Below are 27,328 nucleotides of genomic sequence, written 5' to 3'. Positions count from 1 at the left end.
TTAAAAAGTAATGTGGCAGTATATTACAGATCAAACATTTGGAATAGTTAAGTGTTTTTTTTTATGTCTTCACATGATCTGTCAGAAATCATTTTCAGTTATTACTGGTTCTCTTTTATTAATAATGGTTCTTATTATCAGTGTTGACAACAGTTTTTGCTGCTTAGTATTTTTGTGGAAACCGTGATACGTTTCTCATCAGAATTGTTTTGTAGAAAGTTCAATAAACAGAATTTATTTGAAATAGAAATCAACATTTCAAAATGTTGAAATAATCATATTCTTCACTGCAATACAACTAAAAAAAAAAAAAAAAAAAAGGATTAATAGGCTATATAAGTAACCTACAGTAAGCATTCTATTTATTACTACAATTCCCATCGTCCTTTTCTCTATATCCAAAAAACAAAGGGCCTTTTCCGCCTTCGTTCGCGACTTTGTGAATCCTACTATGGTGAAGGATCGGATCATGAATATTAATTTTATTCCTTGACATGGGCCTAATTGATTGGCTCGATGCGGACATAGAAACGTGGGCGTTAGTCTGCTGCAGCCAACCGCAGCCGAAGGCTTGGCTCATGATTTTTAATAGAGAAACATGTCAGTCTAGTAAGGTTACCTAGCGACGTAAGCATGAACTAATTAACATTCATGAGCTAAACCTTGGTCATAGTAGGATTTGCAATTCCGCTCTCCGCCCGTCAGTTGCGGGATAGGCAGACCGTCGGAAGTTTGTGGGAGATGGGCTAAAAGTCCAGCACAAGGCAGACCGAACACTGCTGCACAGGAGTTTCACAGCTGCTTATAAGTGTGTAAGTTATCTGCTCATATACTAACTAGATATCGCTTATTAAACTTTGAATGTGTGTTCTTCGTTGTGTTCTAATCGGTAGTTACACATTTACTTTGGCAAAACCTATCGTTTCTATTTCAGACAACAGGTTTTATTCATTTTATATATTATTTATCGAAGGGAACATGTCATGTCCTTAACATGTAAAACCACTTTTTTTCTCTCTCTCAAAACGATATATTATCATGTCTGAGGATATGGCATTGATGCGTTATGATTGTACATTGCTCTTTGTGTACTGGCTGTTTGACTGTCTTTCTAAACCTAGTGCACTGCCTAACTAGACAGCATTTTTGGACATTATAGGCATGAATGGAACGCAGAAACGCGCCTGTGATGCCCATAAGTGCTATATTAGAGGCACCTGGTCTGTGGTAATACCGTGGTACAGTGATGGTATCAGGTGGTATTACCATGTTACTGGTACTGAAATGCATGATATATGATACCTTGTCTAAAAAACGATGGTAGTATCATAGTACTTATTGATTATCTATCTATCTATCTATCTATCTATCTATCTATCTATCTATCTATCTATCTATCTGTTTAGGTATAGTGCTGTGACAGCTGTCAGTCACAGTTTTATTCAACAATGCCCGCCCACTTTTTCAGCTCTTGGTTCTGGAAGTATTTTTTCTCATTAATTTTTCCCATTGGGATTTTTTTTTTTTTTTTAATTCTTTGTTAAAGCGCTATAAGTCATGAACCAAACCAGCCAGCTACGAGGTGAATCACAATATTATAAACTATTATTTGAATATTGGACAAAAGATTAAGGTACAACACTGTGTACTTAACGGCTTTAACGAAGGAAAGAACTACAATTGCATGAATCTTTGCAGATGAAAAAAAAAAAAGGACAAATAAAAAACTTTTGAATTAAAGTTTTAAGTTTAAGTTTATTATACAGTATATGGAAAAAATATATCTTACATTTATTGCAAAATATGCACATATACAAATATTGTATTATTATAGAAATATTGAGATTCAAAATATTAAAAATTTCGGACACTGAGTGCTTCGGAAGTTCTGTGGATGCTGACTTCTGGCGATTCTAGGATTTTTTTTAAATGGGCGGGCACAAGGGGGACCAAGGGCCCATGAGAAATCAGAAAATTCAACTGGAAATAAATACTGGCTTAGAAAACATTTAAACATGATTTCCAAAATCCTGTGCCCTAATACAGAGTATTAATTATGGCACTGTACAAGAATCTAAAAATCATTTTCTATTTTTGGGGGAATCAGGGAGCGCGTGATTTAAAGGGGCCGCAGCCTGAATCGGTGCATAGTTAATGATGCCCCAAAATAGGCAGTTAAAAAAATTAATTAAAAAAAATCTATGGGGTATTTTGAGCTGAAACTTCACAGACACATTCAGGGGACACCTTAGACTTATATTACATCTTGTAAAAACTGGTTCTAGGGCACCTTTAAATGTGTGTGTAGCCTATTATTGTAGCCTTTTTGGAAAAAGATTATTGTGCCTTTAGTCTTTAAAAGAACAGATAAAGTAATATTCATCTATTTTATTTATGTGGTGTGTACTGCTGCTAAGTAACACTGATAAGTCATCAGTATTCAGTAGTCTGCCGAAGTTACGTTAGCTAAGCTAATAGCTACATACAATAGCTTGATCAGTCACATGAAAATAATCAGACTAAATACTAACATGCAGTGCGATATTTCAAAATATATCACAGCACCATGTGTATTTTCTAGTGCAGGGGTGCCCAATCCTGTTTCTGGGGATCTGCCTCTCTTGAAAAAATGTGCAGCTCCAACCCTGATCAAACACACCTGAACCTGCTAATTAAGATCTGCAGGAGCACTTGATAATTACAGACAGGTGTGTTTGATCAGGTTTGGATCTGAACTCTGCAGGTAGGTATCTCCAGGAACAGGACTGGTCACCCCTGCTGTAGTGGCTAGCCGTCGATTGTACACCGGTTGTACACATATTGGGGTGCATTATGGGATTGAATGAGTGCACTCGATAATGTCCACTACGGTTTTGGACACCACTACAAATGGTTGTCCCCTCAAATAATGCACAATTTCAGACACAGCCCTTGTTTCAATTTTCTGATTGGTGGAGATTTCTTTTTCAGAATCATGAGTAGGCTAATGTAGTTTCTCTCCTTGATTCCCACTGTTAAACACCATTATTTGTAAAATAAGTTAAAATGATGCAGGCTGAAGTGATTAACAACTATGCAACTCGCAACTGTTGTAAAAAATAAATTCCCCTATTGAGAAAATGAATTTTTACTTCTGGAACCCAGCTGTTGCACTCTGTATTTTTTTCTTCTTAAATTGGATTTGCATACTGCTTTCTAAAACACCATCACTGCTGCCATCCCTGTTCTTTTAGTAATCAAAAAGTACAATGGTAATCTCATGCTGTTTTAACCATGGCTTAAACATGTACCATGATGTTCGTTATTTTTATTTTTTAATTTATTTTTGCCATTGTCCTCCTTATTTGACAAAAATCTGTCATTGCTGCAATGTGAAGTAGGTTGGACTCGCATATTGCAGACCTTAGATGCATTGCTTTTGTTTGGAAGCTTTCAGGTTTGAAAGAAATTGTAGAACATTCTGTCATTATTCACTAATCTTGTAAGCTGTACTTTTTTGGAACAAAAAAGAAAAAGAAAGTTTTTCTGAACATTTTTCGTGCTGCTCTTTTACATACAACACACTCCTTGCATCCCAATATGCATACTTTCTTATTATATAGTAGTAGTATGTCTGAATTCATAGCATTCATAAAACAGTAGGCAAAAAGTACAGATAAGTTATTGTTACAGAATTGTTATTGTATGGAAAAGTTCTATTTGACAAATCTCATATTTTGGTGAACTATTGTCAGCTATCCCAATGTTTTCTATTTCCAAACAGACACTCATAGGCTCTGAGTTAGGAACTGTGTGAATTGATGTATGCGTTTGTTTTTATCATCAGTGTGTTGCATACAGGCCTACATCCACACTGTTTACAGCTCTAACCCCACAGTCAAGTGCATCTCCCTACTGTTTTCAAATAGAACAGCTGATTACCTTCAAGATAATATGACATTTATATAAAAATGAATTCATTTAGTAGTAGAAGTAGTATAAGGAAGTATAAACAGTACGATTGTAACATGAGCGTTCAACACACTAGCCGATACAGAATTAATGGGTTCTTGTGCGATGTTATGCTCAAGGTATTTCACTCAAGTATATGTCAAACCTGTCAAGCAAGTATGTCAAGGGTATCAAATATATATCAAAGTTCCTTCAAAACACAGTGCTAAAGTAAAAACTGTCAAGTGTTGTGTTTATATAACAGTTTTATACATAAAGCAACATAGAGTTTGTACAAAAAATGTACTGGGGCGGTGGTACCATATTACAGTTATTGTACACTTCTGTTCAAAAGTTTAGGGTCAGTAAGATTTTTCAGTAAGGATGCATTAAATTGATCAAAAGTGTCAGTAAAGACTAGTATAATGTTACAAAAGATTTCTATTGCAAATAAACGCTGTTCTTTTGAACTTTCCATTCATCATGGTGATTAATCAAATGAATTCTGAAGGATCACGTGACACTGAAGACTGGAGTAATGGCTGCTGAAAATTCAGCTTTGCCTTCACAGCAGTAACTTGCTTTTTTAAAATGTATTTTTATTGCTTTTTAGATTACATAACAAAGACAACATGTTATAACAACACACCCTTATGACACTCGCATATATTCACATATGAATAATCAACAAAAAAGAAATAAATACACAAATACATCCACCAAAAAATACATTAAAATTAAGGCCTACTATAAGACACATTCCAACAATACTTCTTTTCTTACATATCTTCAAATATACCATCAAATATATCCCCATTGTTTTCTTTTTCTAAGGTGTTCCAAGCATAAAATATTACTGTTTTACTATATTTATGATCAAATAATTGCAGCCTCGGTGAGAACATAAAAAACTGGTATTACTATGGCACACATTCAAAGAAACTCTTGTTGTACTGTGGTACATGTCCTATAAAACATGGTATTACCATGCTACACTCACAGAAAACCTTGGTCATATCATGGTGCAAATCCATAAAACATGGTACTTCCATGCTACCTGTTGAAAAACACTTTTTGTGGTTCATATCCAAAAACTTGGTAGTACTTTTAATTGAATAACTGGATGTCCAAAAGCTTTTGTATTATCATGGCATTTGTACAAAAACATGGTAAATATAATGATACCATGCCCAAAACATGGTGCTTTTTGTTAATGAAATCATCAACATAGACTCATTGCCCAGTTCTATGCACAATAGTACGCTATGACCTAAAAACACCTAAACGAATGCACACAATCGGCTCCATATATATGGCTTTTCTGATGTAGTAAACTTGCTACATCAGAAAATGTAGCAAGCGGGTCATAGGCGTCCTGCTCCAGTGAGCCTTCCCTTCCTCCCTAAACTTATTGATGAGTTTGCGAGATCATGGGATAAACCATTCTTGGCGCGTGTTCATGTCCCTTTAATAACTACATATGCCAAAGGGGCTTGCTGAACATGACTATATGGGGATGCCATGGGGCGAATAAGTGCTTGTGAGCTATCTCGTGCCTTCAGGACTCCCCTATTCAAGTAGGATGCTCGAGATAGCTGCCTAGAGGTGTTGCAAAAATATGGTCGCCAGGCTGCCAAGTGAACAAACTTTCCTTTAAAGGGACTTTGAGTGCGCATGCCTCTTTGACAGTGTAACTTTTAACTAGTTGAAGGGAAAGTACTCTAAAAATGCATTCTAAAAATCAAAATAATTTGTAATATGGGTTTTTTCATGGTATTTTGAAGTAGCGCTGGGCTAAATGGCCAAAAATATTATCAAATTTTTTTTTTTTTCCATATCATACGATATCAATATTTATCACAATATTCATTTATGGGGAAGGGAATGTTTTCCACATATTTGTTAAACCTTGAGAATGAAAACTTGTTTGTTTGCAATTAAAGGTGCAGTAGGTGATCTGGGTAATGCTAACGTTAGCCTGCTAGCATTTAAAGCATACAATCTCACCCTCCCTGCAAATCGCCGTCCAAACCCACGCCCCCTCCACAACACATGAAGGCACACACACTAGGGCTGTGCTCAGAATATCGATACAACGATACATCGTCATGAACTCCTGACGATGCGCGTATCGATACAGCAGCTGCCGTATCGAGTCTGTCTTGCTTTTAAATCTAGCCAATCACGTGATGTCAATTGACGCTAGCAAGCAATGCAAGCAGACATTCACGTTTCTGTGAGCTTTCATTCGTAAATAATCAGCTGTTTTGTCGCGAATGTGAACAGGAAATGCGCTCTCGAACGGAGAAACACGCGATCTCCAAATCATCGATCAAAGCGTGCTAACGTTTTAGGACAGGTCGATGGTATATAAATCATGCCCGAACGTTAGCGTTTGTCAATCAAGCCAAACCGTCCATTTAGAAACCGAGAAATTTGGAGGCCGATCTCTCAGGTTGACGCGCGAGCTGGCTTGACTTAAGATTTCGTGAGGATATAGTTTATGGACTGTTTTGATTTCGGTAATTACATCTAGAAAGGTAAAAGCAGTGATGACATATATAATAGAGATATCTGAAAGCGAAACGAAAGTGATATTGGCCTCGTCCAGTGGGGAGGACGCACGAGAGGAGACTTGCGCATTTAATTGGTATGTGTAGCTATACTGTAATACTGCATTTACAATGCTTATCAGTGGCATGCACTTTGATCGTGAAAGTGAAAGTGCCCTTTGCGGTCACATCGCATCATTTAAATCTTGTTAACATTAGTTAATGCACTGTAAACCAGCATGAACAAACAATCAACAACTGTATTTTTTAATAACTAACATTAACAAAGATGAACTAATACAGTATGTATTGCTCATGGTTAGTTCATGTTAATACATTATCTGATGTTTAATAAATGAACCTTATTGTTAAGTGTGTATTGTAAACTCATGTAGCCCATATTTTGTAGACCACGTTAATAAAAAATATGTTGTTCTAGAACATATTTTGAGTTGATATCCAAAAAAATCATTTTTACAGATGGAAAAAAAACAGGCAGTATAGACATTATTATAATATTATAGCCGATATAATTAACCAACTTAGTTTTCTTACAGTCAACTTACTGTTGCAAGTGAAATTAGTCATTGAGCTTTGTTGATATGCTTCAGTGTCACTATAATTGTCAATTCAGTTACTGAGGGAGTGACTTTAAAAGCAAGCTTTTAAAAGAAGCTTTTTTTGTGACAATTTTTTTATATTTAATTTAAATCATTGTTTTTTTTAATGACAAAAACAAAATAGTTTTTCAGTTATCACGACTGTTATAACACTGGTTATTCAATAAACACATATTACTGTTACTAAACTCTGCTCAAAATAAATTTAAATTCTAAATTGAACCATATCGTGATACGTATCGTATCGTGGCTTTAGTATCGTGATGCGTATCGTATCGTGACATTGTTGGTGATACACAGCCCTAACACACACACAGCTGCTCTCGGCAAAGCTTCACAGTAGAGGGTGTTAAACTAAATCAGGTCTCAAAGCACATAACATTACAATACATAAACAACTTAGAGAGCTGGTACCTGACTGCTGCAGATTCATTTCGGTGTTGATTCCGTTGACATGGATACGAATATTTCCGAGTCTGATTGAACAGCTCCGTCATTGAACGTCACTGGTTGCCATTTCTTAATTACAGTAGTTATGGCATGAACGCAGCATAAGTTTGTTGTTTTGATTCGTAGGAACTGTAAAAGGTGGCTGCTGTTTGTTTGCAGTGCTCCGTGACTGAGGTCTGTCTGTATAAACTCTGCATAGCATGAAACGTGCTGATGACGTATGATGTCTGTGTGAACCGGGTGCGTGAGGGTATGTAAAAACATACGTTGACAGCCAGGTAGGACATCATATTATTTCAATTGGACAGAATATAAAGATTGGATGAACATTCCACCTTCCACAGATGATAAATATTTATAAAAATACATTTTGACCATTTAACATAGTGATTGTTATCAGGATAAGAAGAGACTTTCAACCAGTGTAACAAAAAATGTTTCTGTAGAGAATCGTAAATTGCACCTTTAAACTCCACGCAGTAGCTACCTTTTAATTTAGGGCTCCATGAAATCCATTTCGGTGTGTTTTTGATGGTCGTTTTTCTCAAATGAATTGGTGAAAAGCTTGCGAAGTGACTCTTAAAGCTGCTGTGGAGATGAAGTTCATGTATTCATGTCCTCATATATTGAGAGGGCAGATGCTGAAAACTCTGTGAACTTCACCGGTGAACTTCACATGCTGTTTCCTCTAGATCTAGTTAATCTAGTAGATCTAGTTTGCATTTCATTCTGTTAGTTTATGTTTATCTTATTAGGAACAGTTTGGCTATGTGCTGTGGACAAATCTATATCTTTCTAGCTAATATAACAGCGAATCTCACACTGTGGACCTGTCTAATGATGTGTTATGCTTCTGTTGAATCTAACCAGAGTCTAAGAGTAAGATGCATATCTAGTGACAGTGAAGAAGAAGGGAACTGTTGCATCAGAAAACTTTAGCACCTGTCTTTCTCACACAAAACTAAACCTAAACAGAAGCACAGGTTGGACCTGTGTATGTGAACTGAACTGAGACATCACTGTTTTCTCCAGAGCTGCTTTATAGAAAAATTAACTAAATTTAAAACTAATGATTTTTATAATGGAATGAATCAATACTGAACTTACATAAGCTGGACAATGACACTATTTTCTTCTAGAGCTGCTGTACAGCTAAAATTATCTTCCCTCTATCACTGCAAAGCTGCTTTGACACAATCTGCATTGTAAAAAGTGCTATATAAATAAAGGTGACTTGACTTGACTTGACCTGCACATGTGTTTACACTGTACCTGTGATGGGTTAAACCGCCTCGCACTTTCTCTTCCTCTTTAAAAGCACTGAGCCTTTCAAATCTCCACCTTCCTCACATGTTTATCATGCCAGAGTTGCTCCCAACTGCTCAAACACATGGTTAGGAGTATATGGCATGTCATTTCTGACTCTACTCCTAAACTGTAGTCCTAAGCAGTAACTCAACGAGTTTCCAGTGACCGGTCATTTGTCTCTCCAGCCTGATTGCAAAATATTTTGTAAAGCCACACAATCACAGTCACTAGGGCTGGGCGATACATCGCATGCGATTGTCACGCGCATTTCGTCAGTAAAGCCGGTTCCCTGATTACCGCTAAATCACCATCACCTGCTTTCAAATAGAGCGGCATTTAATAAACAGAGCCGTAGTTCACTGATAAGCTACGCAATATCGCGTTCATTATCGAAGGCGATTCATCTGCGATATGAACGCGATATTGCGTAACTTATCAGTGAACTACGGCTCTGTCTATTAAATGCCGCTCCATTTAAAAGCAGGTGATGGTGATTTAGCGGTAATCAGGGAACCGGCTTTAACAGTCACATTATACAGGGCTATGAGACCAACTGCTCCACTAGTTGTTCAGACAGTTTTTTTATGATAATATAGGGTTGTTGTGCACACTGCTTATCCCTCACAGATACAGTAGAAAGTGACAGGAAATTCCTTTGGAGAGATCTGTGCTCGTTGTGATGGTTTTGTTTTTTTTTGCATGTTTTGCAGTAGTTTCAAAGTGAAATATCCAGTAAGTGGTGCTAAAATCACATAATGTCGTGTTTGAGAGTCTTTCTTGCAGCATGGTAGACCGCAGGTATAATTTTATCAGCCGCAGACGTGAGATATAATGATAAAAAAAAAAAAAAAAATGAAATTATTCTTTTAAATATGAAACTAAAACCATCAGTAGGTGGCGGCAAATCATTGTCTTAACGAGTGAGTCATTGAATCGTTCAGTCAATCAATTCGTTCAAAATGGCTGATTCATTCAACGACAAAGCAAGTGACTGTTTTTATGAGTCATTGAATCACTCATTAGACCAATTTGTTCAAAAGCGGAAAATGAAACTTCACTGTTGCTCGGAAATGCGCATTGGTTCTACTGTGGATTTCTTTGGAATGAAATACAGCAAAAACAGACAAATATTTTGTTTAACAAAAAAGTCTAAAATGTAAGGCACCTAATATTAATTTCTTGCTCTTTATAACAGAATTTTCAGGTTTCCCATTAATCATAATGTGGCACAATTGCCAAAACTGATGCTTCATTACAAATGAAGTGATGCATTTTGCATGCTCCTTAATTTTCAGTGGGTGCTCATACATTTTTGCTGGTGTTCCTAACTTTTTGAAGCTTGACTTACATGTGTAAGTGTCACCAAACATATAGAATGAATATTGCCAACATGGGTGTTCCCCAGACTTAGACTGCTTCAAATCTGGTGATGTCTGGATGTCTTTCAGTTAATTGTAAGGAGCCTTCATCTAGTTATGTGAACAAACTCTCTGCATCAATAGTAAATGGGTCCTTAGTAAACTGAATTACCTCTGAGGGTGTTGAAGTCATCTAACCTTGCAGCAAGGTTTCTTTGTATCTCTGCTAATTCGTTATGACAAGTTGTTTATGAAGTGTTGGAACGTGTAGGAAAAAAACCCCCAAAAAAACAAACAAGCACATCTTAAGTTTAAATCCGTTGAGTATAGCTAAAATATCACTGACCATTTTATCCCTGTGATGAAAGCTGTCACTGAGAAAACAAGCTTCGGCCATGAATTTCTCATCAGGCATTCAAGTTAGAAATGTCACAGCTCTCCAGTGATGGTAGAAAAGCTACATTCTCCTGTCTGAATCCAAAAAATCATTTCCATGTCTCTTGCCATTTGTCATCGTGCTGTATGAGTAACTCACTGTGCGTGGCTGACACACCTCATAGAAGCCTGTGAAACAAGTGGTGCTTTCATTAAATTAATGGTTGATGTACCATCCAAAATTCTCACATAGACACAGCTTTCCTATATTGCATCAGTGGATTCATTCACTGCTAGTGACACCTTTTGTTTGTCTATGAGTGTCAGTATTTTACTTCTTGTTCATTGTGTCAGACATCATTATTTTCTGATGTGATGATGTTGTTTCTGACTTTATCACAATTTCCTCTACATCAGTTCAAATCTTTCATAGTTTTTGAGCCAGTGGAGGATTTCTTCTCTTTCTGTGAAGCATGGATCCTAAAAAAGCTTTTTCTTGCTAGAAACATGATCTGACCATGATAGCTTGTTAGGCTTTTCACTTTATGTCAGCAAGAATCAGAGCCTGGAGGAAACTGTGTGTCAAAGTTTGAGTGCTTGGATGTAAAGTGCTTTCTCAGATCGGTAACACATCACCGAGCTCATTACATGGCAAACACACTGGCTTTGTGATGCTAAAAACAGATATTTTTTCAGTCCATTCTTTACTAAACTGTTGATTATTCCCCCTGTTTCTTAAAGGGTTAATTCACTCAAAAATGAATATTTTGTCATAAATTACTCACACTTAAGATGCTTAAAAGACTTTTCCGTTCAACTACAAAAAACACAAATGAAGATATTTTAAATGAAACCTGCAGATTTAGGTCTCTCCATTGAAAGTTCATTACAAACCAAAATTTGACGCTTTAAAAAATAAATAGATAGTAAAAGTAATCCATATGAATCCAGTGGTTCAATCCAAGTCTTCAGAAGAGACATGATCGCTTTATATAAGACCAAATAAAGCACAAATATGGTAAACGAAGCTCAATCATGCTTGCCTGGCGTGCAGTACATCATACGTGAGAATATATAAGAGAAGAGGAGCTACGTAATGTTGGGTCAGAGATCACTCTTCCACCGGAACTCGACTCTCTCATGAACATGCGTACAGCTGTTGCTGGAAGCCAGTAATTATAGTTTATAAAGTTTTAAATATGAATATTTTTCTTTTACGAAAACCCATTACTTCGCTTCAGAAGGTATTTATTAACCCACTGGAGTTGTATGGATTACTTTTATGATGGATGGATGCGCTTTTTGGAGCTTCAAAAACTCGGGAACTATTCAGTGCCATTACAAAGCTGTGAAAAGCCAGGATATTATTTAATATAACTCCTGATTGTGTTCGGTTGAAATAAAAAAAGTCATATACACAGAGGATGGCTTGACAATAAGTAAATTATGGGAAAATTTTCATTTTTGGGTGTTCTTTAAGGGCTGCAAACAAAATTGTCTTGGAATCCTTGAGTTCGGACCCTACAAAATGTAAGTCTCTGATACATTTCAGTCTATAATATTTTCCTGCCATTTTGGATTTTCTTAATCTACTTTTTCGAATTCTTCCTATGCCGTTGGTCCGATCTTCACCAAAACAGTCACACAGCAGCTAGGGATGGTGCTGGCAAAAAGTTATCAAAAGAACTTTGATTCATCAAAGCATTGCAAAGTTGTAAGTTAATTAATTGGTGAGGCAACACCAGTTTTTATGAGCTGACCTATAGCTGCTGAACGCAATATCCAATCTTAATGAAACTTGACACACAAAGGCAACATGACATTCTGAGGACACACACCAAGTTTCAAAAAATTGTGCCAATAGGGGACACTACAAAAAAAAAAAAAAAAAAAACCTCCATAACTGGATCATCCATGAAGTTGAAAATTGGTATGCATCTTCTTTTTGGACATCCTAACATATCCTCTAATATGAGTAGGATAGTTAAAAACAAACAAAACAAAAAAAAAACATCAAAAGCTAATGTATTTTCAGCAGCTAGTAACAGCAAATCTAAATGGTCTATCAGTACAAAAATGGATATAATTGTACATTGTGTGAAAATGAATATATGTACCAAATTATGTGAAAAAAACGATTTCAAGGTGGTGTTATAAGCAGCTTTACATTTTAGCTAAAAACTCCGCAACCATGTGTGACAGAATCTAAATTCTTGTTTCTTCTGAGTTCTTGCTTTAATCCCAACAATCGAAACTCATTTTTTTTTTTTTACGATTTAAAAACATTACCCACCATTTTAATTTGTTAAACTACTTTTTCGAACTCCTCCTAGTCCGTTTGTTAGACCTTCAACAAACTTCAATTCACTTCAGCTCTAGACCATGCTGAATTTTACAAATTTTGACTTTTTGAACTGATTATACAGTTTTTTAATGTGTCTGATATAACCTATTATGCCTATCATGCCTATCTTGTGTGCGTAAACTTCTCAAAACTTTGTACATATGGAGGAAAAAGTCATTCTGATCAAACATTCTTAGTTTCATGAATTTATTATGCTTGGGAGGCTAATAGCAAATTATAAACTATATTTAAAATTATAAATCAGACATTTAAACTGAAAGATAAAGGCTGTGATATTAATATTGTCCACTGGGAATCTAGAGGATAAGGAATATTTAAAGCTGCTTTTCTATTAGTTTCCCTCCCTTTGAATAGAAATAAATACATAGATCTACTTCATTTGTATTTTATGATGTTCATGTATTGACAGTATAGTTTTATATACAACCCCATTTCCTGAAAAGTTGGGACTTTTTGGAAAATGCAATAAAATCAAAAATCTGTGATTTTGTCAATCCTCTTTAACCTGTATTTAACTGACAAAATGTACAAAGAAAAGATTTTCAATGTTTTCACTGACCAACTTAATTGTATTCTGTAAATATAAACACATTTTGATTTTAATAGCTGTAACACACTCCAAAAAAGTTGGGACAGAGACATGTTTAACATGTCACATCACCTTTTCTTTTAATTACACTTTTTAATCATTTGGAAGTTGAGGATCCTAATTGTTGCATTTTTGCAAGTGCAAGTGCCCAATCTCACCTCATTCAAGACAGCTGCTCAACAGTCTGTGGTCGTCATTGTCTGATTCTCCTTTTCATGATGAGCCATACATTTTCAATAAGAGACAGATCTGCAAGGTGTCACAGTTATGTTCAGATTTCACAGACTTTTAGTAATCATGGACTTTTAGTTTGTTTTCATTCATCACATGTCTCCTTTGTCTTAGTTTCCAGCCACTCATCAGTTACCATGGACACTAACATTAACTCATCACAACTTTTCATCTTTTATTTAATCACCATGTGTATTTAAGTTCCTCTTGTTCAATCTGTGTTTGTCCAGTCACCGTTGCTCTAAAGGCGGGTTCACACTGTGTGGTTTTGGCCATGATTTGGTTGTCTGAGACAAATTTTTAGAATCCTAAAAGATTCCTATAATCCTAGGCAAAATCTGATCGCTAGTTTGACATGTTCACCAACAGCCATTTAATGACCATTGCGATCAAATTTTACCTCCGATGAAATTCTGGCAGTGTCAGAAGATTTGCCGCACAGTCCTGCAGTGTGACCTCCTACGACAAATGTCAAATTGTCTTCGTTTTTTAAGACAAGCCGTGATCAAGAATTAAAGAGATGTCTTTGTTAGCCACCATTTCAGTCCCGTGTGTAATGCAGCTCAGTCACTGAATGTGTGTGGGTTGTTGATGTAAAACTCTGGACAAGTTTTCACGCACGCGTCTTGCCTGTCATACAGTCTGACATATAGGACAGCTGAGATCCCACATTGTGACATGAGGATCATGTTCGTACAGTCTGGCAAGCAACAATCGAGAATTGTGATTTGTGATTTTTGAATATTTTGACAATACTCATCACTTTGTACCAAATTTCATGAGAGAAAAGACCCATTTTTTTTTTAAATTTAAATGTTGAAAATGAGTCCACACACCACATATTTTGTTCAAACCATAACTTTCAGTGAAGATTCAAATTGGAATGTGCTAAAAAATCCACATCATAAGATATGTTTCCGTCGGATAGCTAATCATTCACATGTGCCATTATTGTTTGGACCCTGATAATTGCCAAATTGTAGCTGACCTAACACAACGATTACAAAATAATTAGTCTAATTTTAAAAACACACTTTAAAGGTGCTAAAGAGGATGTTTTGTTTTATACATTTTTGCAATATTACTTGAAACTGTCTTTACTAACTGATAAAAGACTATTTATTAGGTGCACTGAAAGGAATAAAATTGAATATACATCATCTGTGCACGAGGTAGGGCCTTAAAAACATCAGCCAATCGTTTACGCGATCATCTCAGTCATCATCTCGATCATCATTTTTTCAGTCGACGAAAAGATCCTCTTTATCACCTTTAATGGGGATTGTGTGGTCAAGTATTTCTTTAGGGGGTAGAGGGTGTAGCTAATATTTTTAAACATTTGTATTTAATAAAATACAAGCTTTATTAAATAAACTGCATGGTAGCCATAAAAAACACATGCATTTAATTGCAACTGTCAAAACAATCTTGAATTAAACATATACTAAATCACAATATTTCCTGCATTGGCTCATAAACATGAACTTGTTGCTCAGATATGGCTTTTATCTGGGGAAGATTAAAGAGTAGAAGAGTAGTATTGTATGACTGTCTAAGCACCAGACTGTATCTGAAGTTGTGTTCATTTGAATATCCTTATAAAACATCTAAGGGCCATATAAAAAGGACTGACACTGGGCACTAGTTGACTATCTAGTTAAGTATCTGTGGCATTTTCATCACTTCTGGTGGCTTTTTGTATGCCAAGCCCTGGTTAATTTCTGACCCTTGATGGGCATAACTTCTGCATTATTCACAGTTGCCATAGTGATGTTGTGACATTTAGAGAAACTGCAGGTAAATGGGAAATTACACTGTTTAAGTGTGCTTGCATTGCTTCTCAGCTTGAGTAATGTCACAATCAAGTCATTTGTATTCATACAGCTTCGTCTGACAGGGTTTTCAGCATCACAGGGGTCTGAAATTAAATAGGTGTCACTTCCATAGAGCATGACCAAGGTTGACATCATAGGAAATTGGCAGACTCTCAGACGAAGATGCCAAATTTATTTTAATTACCATCCTCCACCTCTACCCTTCACATATTCTCATCTCCTTTATAATCAGCATCATTTTCTTTGTGTTGCAGGGTAATGCTTAGTCTCAGAAATGCCGTACGTAGATCGTCAGAATCGGATCTGTGGCTTTCTAGACATAGAGGAAGTGGAGAACAGCGGCAAGTTTTTACGACGCTATTTCATTCTGGACACGCTGGAGGGAAGCCTGATGTGGTACATGGATAACCCTCAGGTACCAAGCTCATCTTCATCCCATTCATGCTGTCTTTGTTGCTAAATGCAGTGGCTCTTGTTTTTTCTGCATATGAAGGTCTTCCTATGTTTTACCTGTGTTACATGTCAAACATGTAACTTTATCAAATATGACAGTATGGTGTTCCTCAGGTGCTAGTCGTTGGCCCAGTTAAGTTTCAAATAATATTTGTGTCATGGATAACATTGGGAATCAAACGAAAAATAAATTACCATTATGTTTTTTTGTTTGTTTGTTTGTTTTTGTTTAATATCAGCATGAAATGATTTCTATAACATTTTAGTTTTTGTACATTCTTCAGTGTGCACAAAAAATTCAGGGATGTCAGAATTGGTGGGCTTTTTAGTGAATCAAAAACACTGATCACTGTTACTAAATTAATTAAAGGTGCCCTAGAATTAAAAATTGAATTTATCTTGGCATAGTTAATTAACAAGAGTTCAGTACATAGAAATGACATACAGTGAGTCTCAAACACCATTGTTTCCTCCTTCTTATATAAATCTCATTTGTTAAAAAGACCTCCGACGAACAGGCGAATCTCAACATAACACCGACTGTTACGTAACAGTCGGGATCATTAATATGTACGCCCCCAATATTTGCATATGCCAGCTCATGTTCAAGGCATTACACAAGGGCAGCCAGTATTAACATCTGGATGAGCACAGCTGAATCATCAGACTAGGTAAGCAAGCAAGAACAATAGCGAAAAATGGCAGATGGAGCAATAATAACTGACATGATCCATGATAACATGATATTTTTAGTGATATTTGTAAATTGTCTTTCTAAATGTTTCGTTAGCATGTTGCTAATGTACTGTTAAATGTGGTTAAAGTTACCATCGTTTCTTACTGTATTCACGGAGACTAGAGTCGTCATTATTTTCATTTTTAAACACTTGCAGTCTGTATAATTCATAAACACAACTTCATTCTTTATAAATCTCTCCAACAGTGTGTAATGTTAGCTTTAGCCATGGAGCACCATCAAACTCATTCAGAATCAAATGTAAACATCCAAATAAATACCATACTTACGCGATTAGACACGTTGCATGATGAACACTTTGTAAAGATCCATTTTGAGGGTTATATTAGCTGTGTGAACTTTGTTTATGCTGTTTAACCCTCTGGAGTCTGAGGCTGATTTGGGGCCTGGAGAAGTTTTGACATGCCCTGACATTTGTGCTTTTTTCAGTTGTTCATAAACATATTAATGACACAAGTGTCATTACACTGTATTCAGCACAAACTAGGCTACCATAATATGTGAGGAACATGTATGTACATGTTTGTGTTTTTGAAGGAATAACGTTTATGCGTGGTTACTGAAAAAACAAAAAACTTAAGTCACTGATATAAGGCCAATAAAAGTATATTAAATCTGTGTTCACAAGACTTTTGGGTATTGAAGGTTGTAGACTAGAGTTTTTGCTTCAAAATGATGTAAAAATTATGCTGACTACTCTTTCATTTATAACAATATACTGATTTAGTTTTTGTAAGACACTTTTTGCCAAGAAACACGGTATGCGAGGAGGCGTGAATCTCCATGAATAATGGCTCATTCTCACCTGTGAAGACAAAAGAATTGAATAGTAATGACCTGAAAAGACTTGCATATTAATGAGGCATTTCAGTCAGGTAGGCTGTGAAAAAAAACTTCTGTGATGTCTCAAGCTCATCATGGTATATGAAACATACAGAAAAATTTTATTACAATATAAAATAATGGTTTTATATTATACTTTAAAATATAATGTATTTCTGTGATGCAAAGAGTCTGAATATAGGCTTTTAGTTTAAAAGCATGCACATTTGGAGAAATATAGGATTCTCATATGTTCATGTCAATTTTCTATACAGAGGAGTTATTTTTTATTTAATATTCATTGTTATCTCTATGAGCGCTGGTGTTTGCAATTCATACTGCAGCCGGAGGGCGCTCTGTGCATTTTAGTCCACAAATTCACCTAAGAAGAAGACGATATTCCATGAATGGTGTTTACCAATTCATACTACAGCCGGAGGGCGCTAAAGAAACAAAAACTCACTTAAAACTTATCAATAGAAGAAAACAAACAGGAATTTACTGAATGTCTTCCAGAGATCGCTAACCATGGCTTTTTCATCCAGATAAACAATTTTCAAGGCAATAAATACACGATTGAGATGATGAATGCATGTGTTGTCTCTGAATTTGCCTGTGAATAGCGCTGGCTCCGTGGGCGTGGCTGCATTAGTGGGTAATGAGCTGAATCACGGACTTCTGACATGGCTCTCTTTTCATACAGATTACATAAACACAGAATGTTTGTTTTCGATTTGACTTGCACGATTTAAAACCTGACATTTCAACGTTTTGTTAGACATAAGTATGAATTTTTTGTGATTAGTATTCACTAAGTTACACTTCATTTTCTGAGAACTATCAGATTGGACTTCGTTCAGAGGGAGATGAGAGATCACGTATCATGTTAGTTTTCTTTATTTTACAAAAAGCACAACATTTTGTTTTTACTCTGAGTGTATACAAATAAAAGGAGATATTCTATAGTTTCAATTGATGTATTACTTATGTCTCTATGACAAAAAATGACAGAGTATTTTAAGTCTGTTTTGCTGCAATGTGAAAAAAAACCTGCAAAACGCGCCGGCGCGTTTTTATACCTCAGAGTGTTAAGGCAAGCGCAAGCTCCATGGGCGGGGAGCGTGAGCATTTAAAGGGGCCGCAGCCTAATTCGGCTCATATTTAATGATGCCCCAAAATAGGCAGTTAAAAAAATTTATTAAAAAAATCTATGGGGTATTTTGAGCTGAAACTTCACAGACACATTCAGGGGACACCTTAGACTTATATTACATCTTTTAAAAAGACGTTCTACGGCACCTTTAACAGCTGTTACTGAATTAATCAGATGCACTTACTGAACCACAAGTTATTACTTTCAATCTCAAAATGAATCAAAAATGTGAAATCTGTGAAGACTGGGGTAGGCAGAAAATGCAATGAGATTTATTTTCCCCTCAAGTATTTCTTCCTCAAAAGTACAAAAAGATTAGTTAATAGCACAATTAGGAACTATAAATCATTAAGAGTAATTTGGCAATGGAACCAAACTCACTAAAGTTCTTACGACTATGGGAAGCAAATGGGTAGACACAAGGGTGTATCCCATAATCCCTTGTGAGATTTGTTTGTTTGTTTATTTTTGCATGTTCTTTTGTGGTATCTTACCTATCATCCACACATACAAAGTTGGTTGATAACATAACTGCAATAAATTAATAGCCTGGTTAACAATGACTTGTTTACATAAGAGATATTATGTGTTTTACATTATTTAAGCATCTGGAACCTTATCAGTTTGACAATTTTCTGCTTCAAAGTGCCATGGGAAGTCAAACTAACTGTTTATTTCCTACAACTTAACAGTTTATCACGCTCGTAGTAATTTTGACTATGTCATCTCTTAGAATATCTAAAGGCCAGGTTTTTCCTAATATCAGCCAACAATAGAACAGAACACATTTTAAACATAGGGAAAACTGATAGTTTGGTCAGTAATTCAAGAAGGTCCAGACTTTTAAGCTCTTGATTCTAACTTGCACTTGTAAAGTGCAAAATTTTAACTGTAACATTTGTTACAAAAAGGTCTATAATTATAGGTGAGACCATTGATGACGACTCATTAGGCCAGTGTTGACTTTTTATTTATTTATTTATTTTTACTGATCTATAGCATTTGTTTTATGAAAAATAGCAACCTACACATTTAGAAACTATAGCTACCACATGCCACAGTTCACTCTAAAAAGAAAAAAGTGCTATGTAGCACTAAAAAGTGGTTCTTGGCTCGTAATCATAGGGGAACCGCTTTTGGTGCTATGTAGCACCATATCATATGCTCTACAGCATCTTTGTCGAATGGTGCTATGTAGAACTCATAATAGGTGCCATATCGCATTTTATTTTTTCAACAGAAATGGTGCTAAACAGCACCAACAGTGGTTCTTTGGCTTTAAAGGGGCTTAACAGGTTCTTTGTATGGCATTGGTGCTATATAGCACCTTAACCACCCCAAAGAACCACTGAAGAACCATACAGGGGCTTAACAGGTTCTATATACAGTAGCGATGCTATATAGCACCTCAGTCATCCCAAAGAACCGGTGAAAAACCGCTGAAGCACCAAGATTTGGTGCTATACAGCACTTAAAGTGGTTCCCCTATGATTACGAGCCAAAGAACCACTTTTAGTACTGTATAGACCTTATGTAGCTCCGCCCCTTTTCAGTGCTGCGCTCATTGGGCCCTATAATACACCCGGCGCAATGCGACGCAAGGCGCAGCGCAAGTGTGTTTGCTAGTTTGCGTCCGGCGCCGTTCGCGTTTTCCCATTCAGCGCCACGTCCTTAAATTAGTAAATGCATTTGCGCCAGTTAGTGCGCCCATGGGCGTGCTGGTCTAAAAAAGAGGTGTGTTCAGGTGCATTGCCGGCACATTGCTATTTTAAGGAGCTGAAAATAGACTGCGCCATAGACCAACTCAAACCTGGTCTAAAGTCTAAAGTCAATGGCGCAATATTTTTTTGTCCGAACGCGTTGGTAGAAACTGCGCCTCTGGGCGCGTCCACAGTGCGCGTTGACTTTGCTTATTACACACAGGGATACGCATCACACAAACATGCCAAATATTAAAAACAAAAGGATTACAGTGTAAAAGAATATTATTGTGTAGGCTACATAAATATAAAAATGTAACTTCGTTTAACTTCTAACTAAACGTTTAACTTCGCGCACAAGCAGATCGGTTTCTTCGCTTGAAAAGCGTTCAGCTTTTCCGCCAACAAATTCCGCCATGTAAATAGCAATCCGCCATGGCGCGAGCGCATCTCGCTCTTAAAGGGAATGGGAGATGACACTCTGATTGGTTTATTGAACGTTACGCCCATTACTCATTAAGAGAATAGGGACAACCCATTTCAAAAATGTGACCCGGCGCACGGACCGTTTTTCCGTCATTAAAATAGCAAAAGTGGATTTGTTAAAGATCCGTTTAGATCGTTAAAATAGGGCCCATTGTCTTTTGACTTCCGGTTTGTATTTCCACAGCGATCTTACTGTATGTATTTATGAATGAACTGCTCGTTTTAAAATCTTCTTGGTCTACTGACATTTGTTAAGACATCTGCTTTAAACATTGCAATGCTCATGATAACTTTCATTAACTTTACAACAGGTAAATCCACTTCACCAGCCAATTATTCTTTGACAGCGATGCCATAGGAAAGTACAGAGCTACCGCAAAAACGGAAGTTCAAAGACAATTTTATAAAGATGGCGGCGCACTTGTTTCTCTGGCGCATAAGGTTTATAGAACCATTTTTTTAGAGTCTTGCAATATAAATCTATAGTGAAAAATATATTTCATTAACAGATTATCTATTATAAATTCTATAAATGAGTCAAAATTTCTTCCTAATTTTCATTATTACATCATGACATGGGTTTGTACTTGCCAGTTGTTGTTATGCCTCAGCCTCAGTTGACCTTTTCAGCTATCATAGTTAGAATCTTGATATGCAAAACATTTGTGTGATACTAACATTTACTCTCATACACACTTTGGTATTATTATAGTTTTGAAATGCATCAGTTTGTTAACTGTCAGCACAGATATTGACTGTTTTTGCGCTGAAACGTTGCTGAAAGTGGCTGTGTAGAAGTATCACTTCCCATGAGCTTGTGGGTGAAGGAAATGAGCGTTGTGGCCTCTGGTGGAATTTATAAGTGTTTTGAGGGCATTGAACTGTCTTTGCCTCCAGACCACTTTAACTATTAAGAGCGAGCACAGTTACAGTGTGCATATGTGCATAAATGTATTTGCATCTGTGTGGGTTATACTTTGCTTCACTGTGCACCTTTGTCTGAGATTCCAGACTAGCAAACTAAATTGTTCCTGACTGTCTTCAGTTACATGGCAGGAACCTACACAGATTGGTGTGAACTTTGTGACGTTAAAATTTAAAGACTATCTTATCTTCCCATCATTTCTAATATAGAAATAATGATTCCCTGAATAGGAGAGGGGTTTGATATTTTTGGTTGGTTTTCCCAGAAAAGTTTTGGTCCCACTTTATATTAAGTGGCCTTAACTACTATGTACTTACATCAAAAAATAAGTACAATGTACTTATTAGGTTCATATTGAATTGCAAAACACTTTTTCTGCTATTGAGGTGGGATACAGGTAAGCTTAGGGAAAGCTTTGGTGGTATGGGTAGGTTTAAGGGTAGGGGTAAGGTGTAAGGGATGGGTCAACAGTGTAATTATAAATGTAATTACAGAAATGAATTACAGATGTAATTACATGCAGGTGTTTTTCAAATATAAGTACAATGTAAAAACATGTATGTACATAATAAGTGCAATGTATCAAATCATTAATTTAAATGTAAGTACATAGTAGTTAAGGCCACTTAATATAAAGTGGGACCAACGTTTTTTGTTAAATGTAGGAATATACTTCCATCGATTTTAACGCACATACAAAAAAACTTTTTTCTTGTGGGCTTTAAGGACTGATACATTTTCTCTGAAATTTCTCTTGACTTACTCTCAAATTTAAAGACAGATATATAGAAAGACAATCTAAAACACTGCGTAGATTTCATGTTTTGGTAACACTTTACCTTAAGGTTCCATTTGTTAAAGGTGCCATCGAACGTTTTTTTACAAGATGTAATAAAAGTCTAAGGTGTCCCCTGAATGTGTCTGTGAAGTTTCAGCTCTAAATACCCCATAGATTTTTTTTTGATAAAATTTTTTTAACTGCCTATTTTGGGGCATAATTAGAAATACGCCGATTCAGGCTGCGGCCCCTTTAATTGCTTGCGCTCTCCGCCCCCTCCCGAGCTCTCGACTCTATCATTGCATAAACAAATTTCACACAGCTAATATAACCTTCAAAATGGAACTTTACAAAGTGTTCGTCATGCATGCTGCATGCATACATCGGATTATGTTTACATTTGATTCTGAATGAGTTTGAGGCTATGCTTCGTGGCTAACGGCTAATGCTACACTGTTGGAGAGATTTATAAAGAATGAAGTTGTGTTTATGAATTATACAGACTGCAAGTGTTTAATAATGAAAATAATGACGGCTCTTGTCTCCGTGAATACAGTAAGAAACGATGGTAACTTTAACCACATTTAACAGTACATTAGCAACATGCTAACGAAACATTTAGAAAGACAATTCACAAATATCACTAAAAATATCATGTTATCATGGATCATGTCAGTTATTATCGCTCCATCTGCCATTTTTTGCTGTTTTCCTTGCTTGCTTACCTAGTCTGATGATTCAGCTGTGCACAGATCCAGACGTTAATTCTGGCTGCCCTTGTGTAATGCCTTGAACATGGGCTGGCATATGCAAATATTGGGGGTGTACATATTAATGATCCCGACTGTTACGTAACAGTTGGTGTTATGTTGAGATTCGCCTGTTCTTCGGAGGTCTTTTAAACAAATGAGATTTATATAAGAAGGAGGAAACAATGGAGTTTGAGACTCCCTGTATGTCATTTCCATGTACTGAACTCCTGTTATTCAACTATGCCAAGGTAAATTCAATTTTTAATTATAGGGCACCTTTAACATTAGTTAACTACAGATTAGATAACATGAACTAATGATAAATGCTTCAGAAGTATTTTCATTAATCTAATACACTACTAATTTACTAATACATTATTAAAATCAAAAGTTGTGTCTATTAATGTTTTTTAATGGACCTAAGCTAACATGAACCAATAACAGTTGTATATTTATTAACTAATATTAACAAAGATTATCAAATGCTGTAACAAATGTATTGTTCATTGTTAATGTAAATGCATTTACCAATATTAAATAATGGAAAGTTATTTGTAAAGTGTTAGTCATGATTTTCAAGATGCTGAAATCACATTTGGTAGCATCATTCAGCAAACGTTTTTTACTCTATTTTAATGTGGCTGTTTTGGGGTTGGATCAGAGAGAAAGCTTGATATTAATTACTCCGAGGGTCTCTGTGCTCTTAATGCCATTTAGCTTAGAGTAAAAGAGAACTCTGATGGAGTTCTCTAATAAAGAGCCCATGTCAGGACCTGTCTTTTTTTTTTGATATTCTTTCTTTGTTTCTTTTAATGGATTCTCATTTCTCCTGGCTGCTGCAGGTTCTGTACCAATCACTTTATCCAAGACTCAGTCAGTAGCCCCAGCCAGCATCTTTTATTAATGCCATGTCTGACTTTGAATAATTTACCTCACTGCATCTGTAGATGTGTGCTAAAACTTTCATAGGCCCCTGTGCAATTCTACAACTTTGGAGAAAACCGTAAACTCGCTGTGAATGTATTCTGTGCACGTTTCTTTTCAGATACTGCTCAAAACAAACACACATCTCACATCAAGTCAGTGTGTATCATTTTATATTCATAATTTCAGTTTTAATGACTTCAACCCTCTCCTTCTACAGAATCTTCCAGAAGGAACATCCAACGTCGGCTCCCTCAAACTTACATATATATCCAAGGTTTGTCATTGCTCTGTTATTTCTGACTAATGCTAATTATTTATTACCTACATTATATTCACAGACATGAATGATGCTTCAAATTGTGCAGAAAAGGTGTGCTATGACTTTTCTACATGTTCAGATTCAGCATTTTCTCCTGGGGTTACAGGGATAAAATGATTCGTAATGGCTGGCCATGTAATCCGAATCTGAACCAACTGCCATGAAGAGGTCCACTCTTGTGTATAATAAAACATCTTTTTATAGACCACTATAGGAGTCTTCATCTGAATGTATGTACTGTAAATGGACAGGGGTGAAAAGGGTCTTGGAGCAAAAATCCTACCAAAATAAGCCTCCAAATTCAAGATAAGGGGTCAAAAAAATGCCCCTGTACTATTAAGATAAATTTATTACGCCTGACGCGATTAAAGTGAGATGTGAAAATGAATGAAAAGTGTTGATTGCTGCATTACATTTAGATCTGCTCATGTTGCTTCAAAGATTTATTTTTACGCATATTCTTGCAGCGTTGAGCATTATAACCAATCACACATGTTTCTGTTGAGCGTATGAATGCAGTGACATTTCAGAGGCATTTACATTAGTCACCGGTGAGGAAGAACTCGACTGAAGAACACCAGAGTTTTTTTCAGTGCACACACACACACACACACACACACACACACACACACACACACACACACACACTGACTGATTTCTGCACTATCGCATATTCTTTCATAAACAACAAAGTGCAGATACGATGTAAACAAGATTTATTTTGTAGTGCAGACAGCTTCACTCATTACGTGATCTGAAGTCATCAACCGCTTCAGTGATGGGGAACGTTTTTTACTCACTTTCTGTTTGAACATTTTGTTTTTCATGCTACTAAGATAAGCAATGTGAAGTCTTGATTTTCTAATGCGTAAAAAGCAATAAACTGTCTCTGTAGCCTAAGAGAATATGATGTGCCATTTCCCCACACCCAAAAATGTTTTGATGTATTCTATTAATCAACATTAAAAATCATTATTGCAATATCAAGAGCAATATCAAACAATATGACAATTTGACAATACTTAAAGGGATAGTTCACCCAAAAATGAAAATTTGATGTTTATCTGCTTACCCCCAGGGCATCCAAGATGTAGGTGACTTTGTTTCTTCAGTAGAACACAAATGATGATTTTTAAATCAAACCGTTGCCGTCTGTCAGTTGTATAATGCGTGTCAATGGGAACTTCAAAAAAAAACATGCACAGACAAATCCAAATTAAACCCTGCAGCTCGTGACGGCACATTGATGTCCTAAGACACGAAACGATCGGTTTATGTGAGAAACCGAACAGTATTTATATAATTTTTTACCTCTAAAACACCACTATGTCCAACTGCCCTCCACATCCTGTTTGGTTTCTTGCACAAACCGATCGTTTTGTGTCTTAGGACATCGATGTGTCGTCACGAGCCGCAGGGTTTCATTTGGATTTGTCTGTGCATGTTTTTTTTACTCTTATAGATGGAATTCCCATTGTCATGCATTATACGGCTGACAGACGGCAACGGTTGGAGTTAAAAATCATCATTTGTGTGCTACTGAAGAAACAAACTCACCTACATCTTGGATGCCCTGGGGGTAAGCAGATTAACATCAAATTTTCATTTTTGGGTAAACTATCCCTTTAACACAACACAGATACATTTACTAAGGTTTTTATAAAAATTTCCCTTACAAAAAAATCCAGACAAATATTGCACCTTAATGAAAAAGTTCATTTCTGACCCTGACGGACATGTACAAACAGATTTGTCCTTTAGGGGCATAATGTTTTTTATAGTGGAAAATGATTTGGTGCACTTTAAATATGTGTGTGCATGTGTGTACAGTGTTATTTATATGCTCTTATTTTGTCATTAAAGGTTAGCGATGCCACCAAATTGCGACCGAAGGCGGAGTTCTGCTTTGGTAAGCAAGCGATTCTCTCTCCGTGTTTCTCAGAGGATGCAGTATGCAGAAGGAAGAGCAACCAGGGTGCATGTTCAACCATGACCCCTGACCCCAGCTATTGTTTCTGAGATCAGAGCCAGAGACAGTCACACACTTGAGGTTTTGGGACTTTATCCAGTAGCGTTAGACTAGAGGCCACTGTCAATGGTGTTTGAGACATCATATGTTTGTGAGCAACATAATACAGATACTAAACTTAGTCACATATTGAGTCTCCTACAGTGTGAAGTGTTTAATATTAGGATCTGTTCACATAGTACATGTTTTTGCATTCCACTGAGCTGCTTTTCCATTGTTTTTCAATGTAAACATGCTTTAGAAAGATGTGTTTGACCTTTGTGCTTGTGTCTTGCATTTTTTGTCTTCTTAAAATGCAGTACTTAAGTTAAAAAGTTTTTTAAAAACTAAAAAAAAAAAACTCCATTCAACTGACCTGTGCACTCTGTGTGAACTGGACCTTATTTTGACCCTCCTGAAGTGATTTAGTCAAAGTGAATGTATGTATCACTTCACCTACCAGTATGTTCTTCACTTGTCATGGGAAAATCCATACTTTTATTATTCTGTAGTAAGAGAGTATGCCAGTATTATGGCATGCTTTTATGTTGTAAAGTTGAGTCTTGATATCATAGGTGATTTAATTTACTTTTTTGCAAACAAAAAGTCCATGCCAGTAGGTCAGCAGTACCGGG

General features: G+C 36.2%; 1 protein-coding gene across 6 annotated transcripts in view; it reads left to right on the top strand.

Moving 5' to 3' along the window:
* Positions 1-668: 668 nt before the first annotated feature.
* The window catches only part of plekha1b (pleckstrin homology domain containing, family A (phosphoinositide binding specific) member 1b), a 60,574-nt gene continuing 33,914 nt past the window's right edge, over positions 669-27,328 (top strand). For all 6 annotated transcript variants that reach the window (XR_007181881.1, XM_048170457.1, XM_048170456.1 and 3 more), the window contains exons 1-4: positions 669-812; positions 15,868-16,028; positions 24,584-24,640; positions 26,549-26,594. Coding sequence is in view for 5 of the 6 variants with exons in the window: in XM_048170457.1 (XP_048026414.1) it covers positions 15,888-16,028; positions 24,584-24,640; positions 26,549-26,594 (244 nt within the window). In the remaining variant the exon portion in view is untranslated. The remainder of the gene's footprint in view (positions 813-15,867; positions 16,029-24,583; positions 24,641-26,548; positions 26,595-27,328) is intronic.

This window comes from Megalobrama amblycephala, linkage group LG20 (genome assembly GCF_018812025.1).
Source record: "Megalobrama amblycephala isolate DHTTF-2021 linkage group LG20, ASM1881202v1, whole genome shotgun sequence".
NCBI classification, from domain to species: Eukaryota; Metazoa; Chordata; class Actinopteri; order Cypriniformes; family Xenocyprididae; genus Megalobrama; species Megalobrama amblycephala.
The sequence above is the reverse complement of the archived record's forward strand: the minus strand, read 5'-3'. Positions and strand labels throughout refer to the sequence as shown.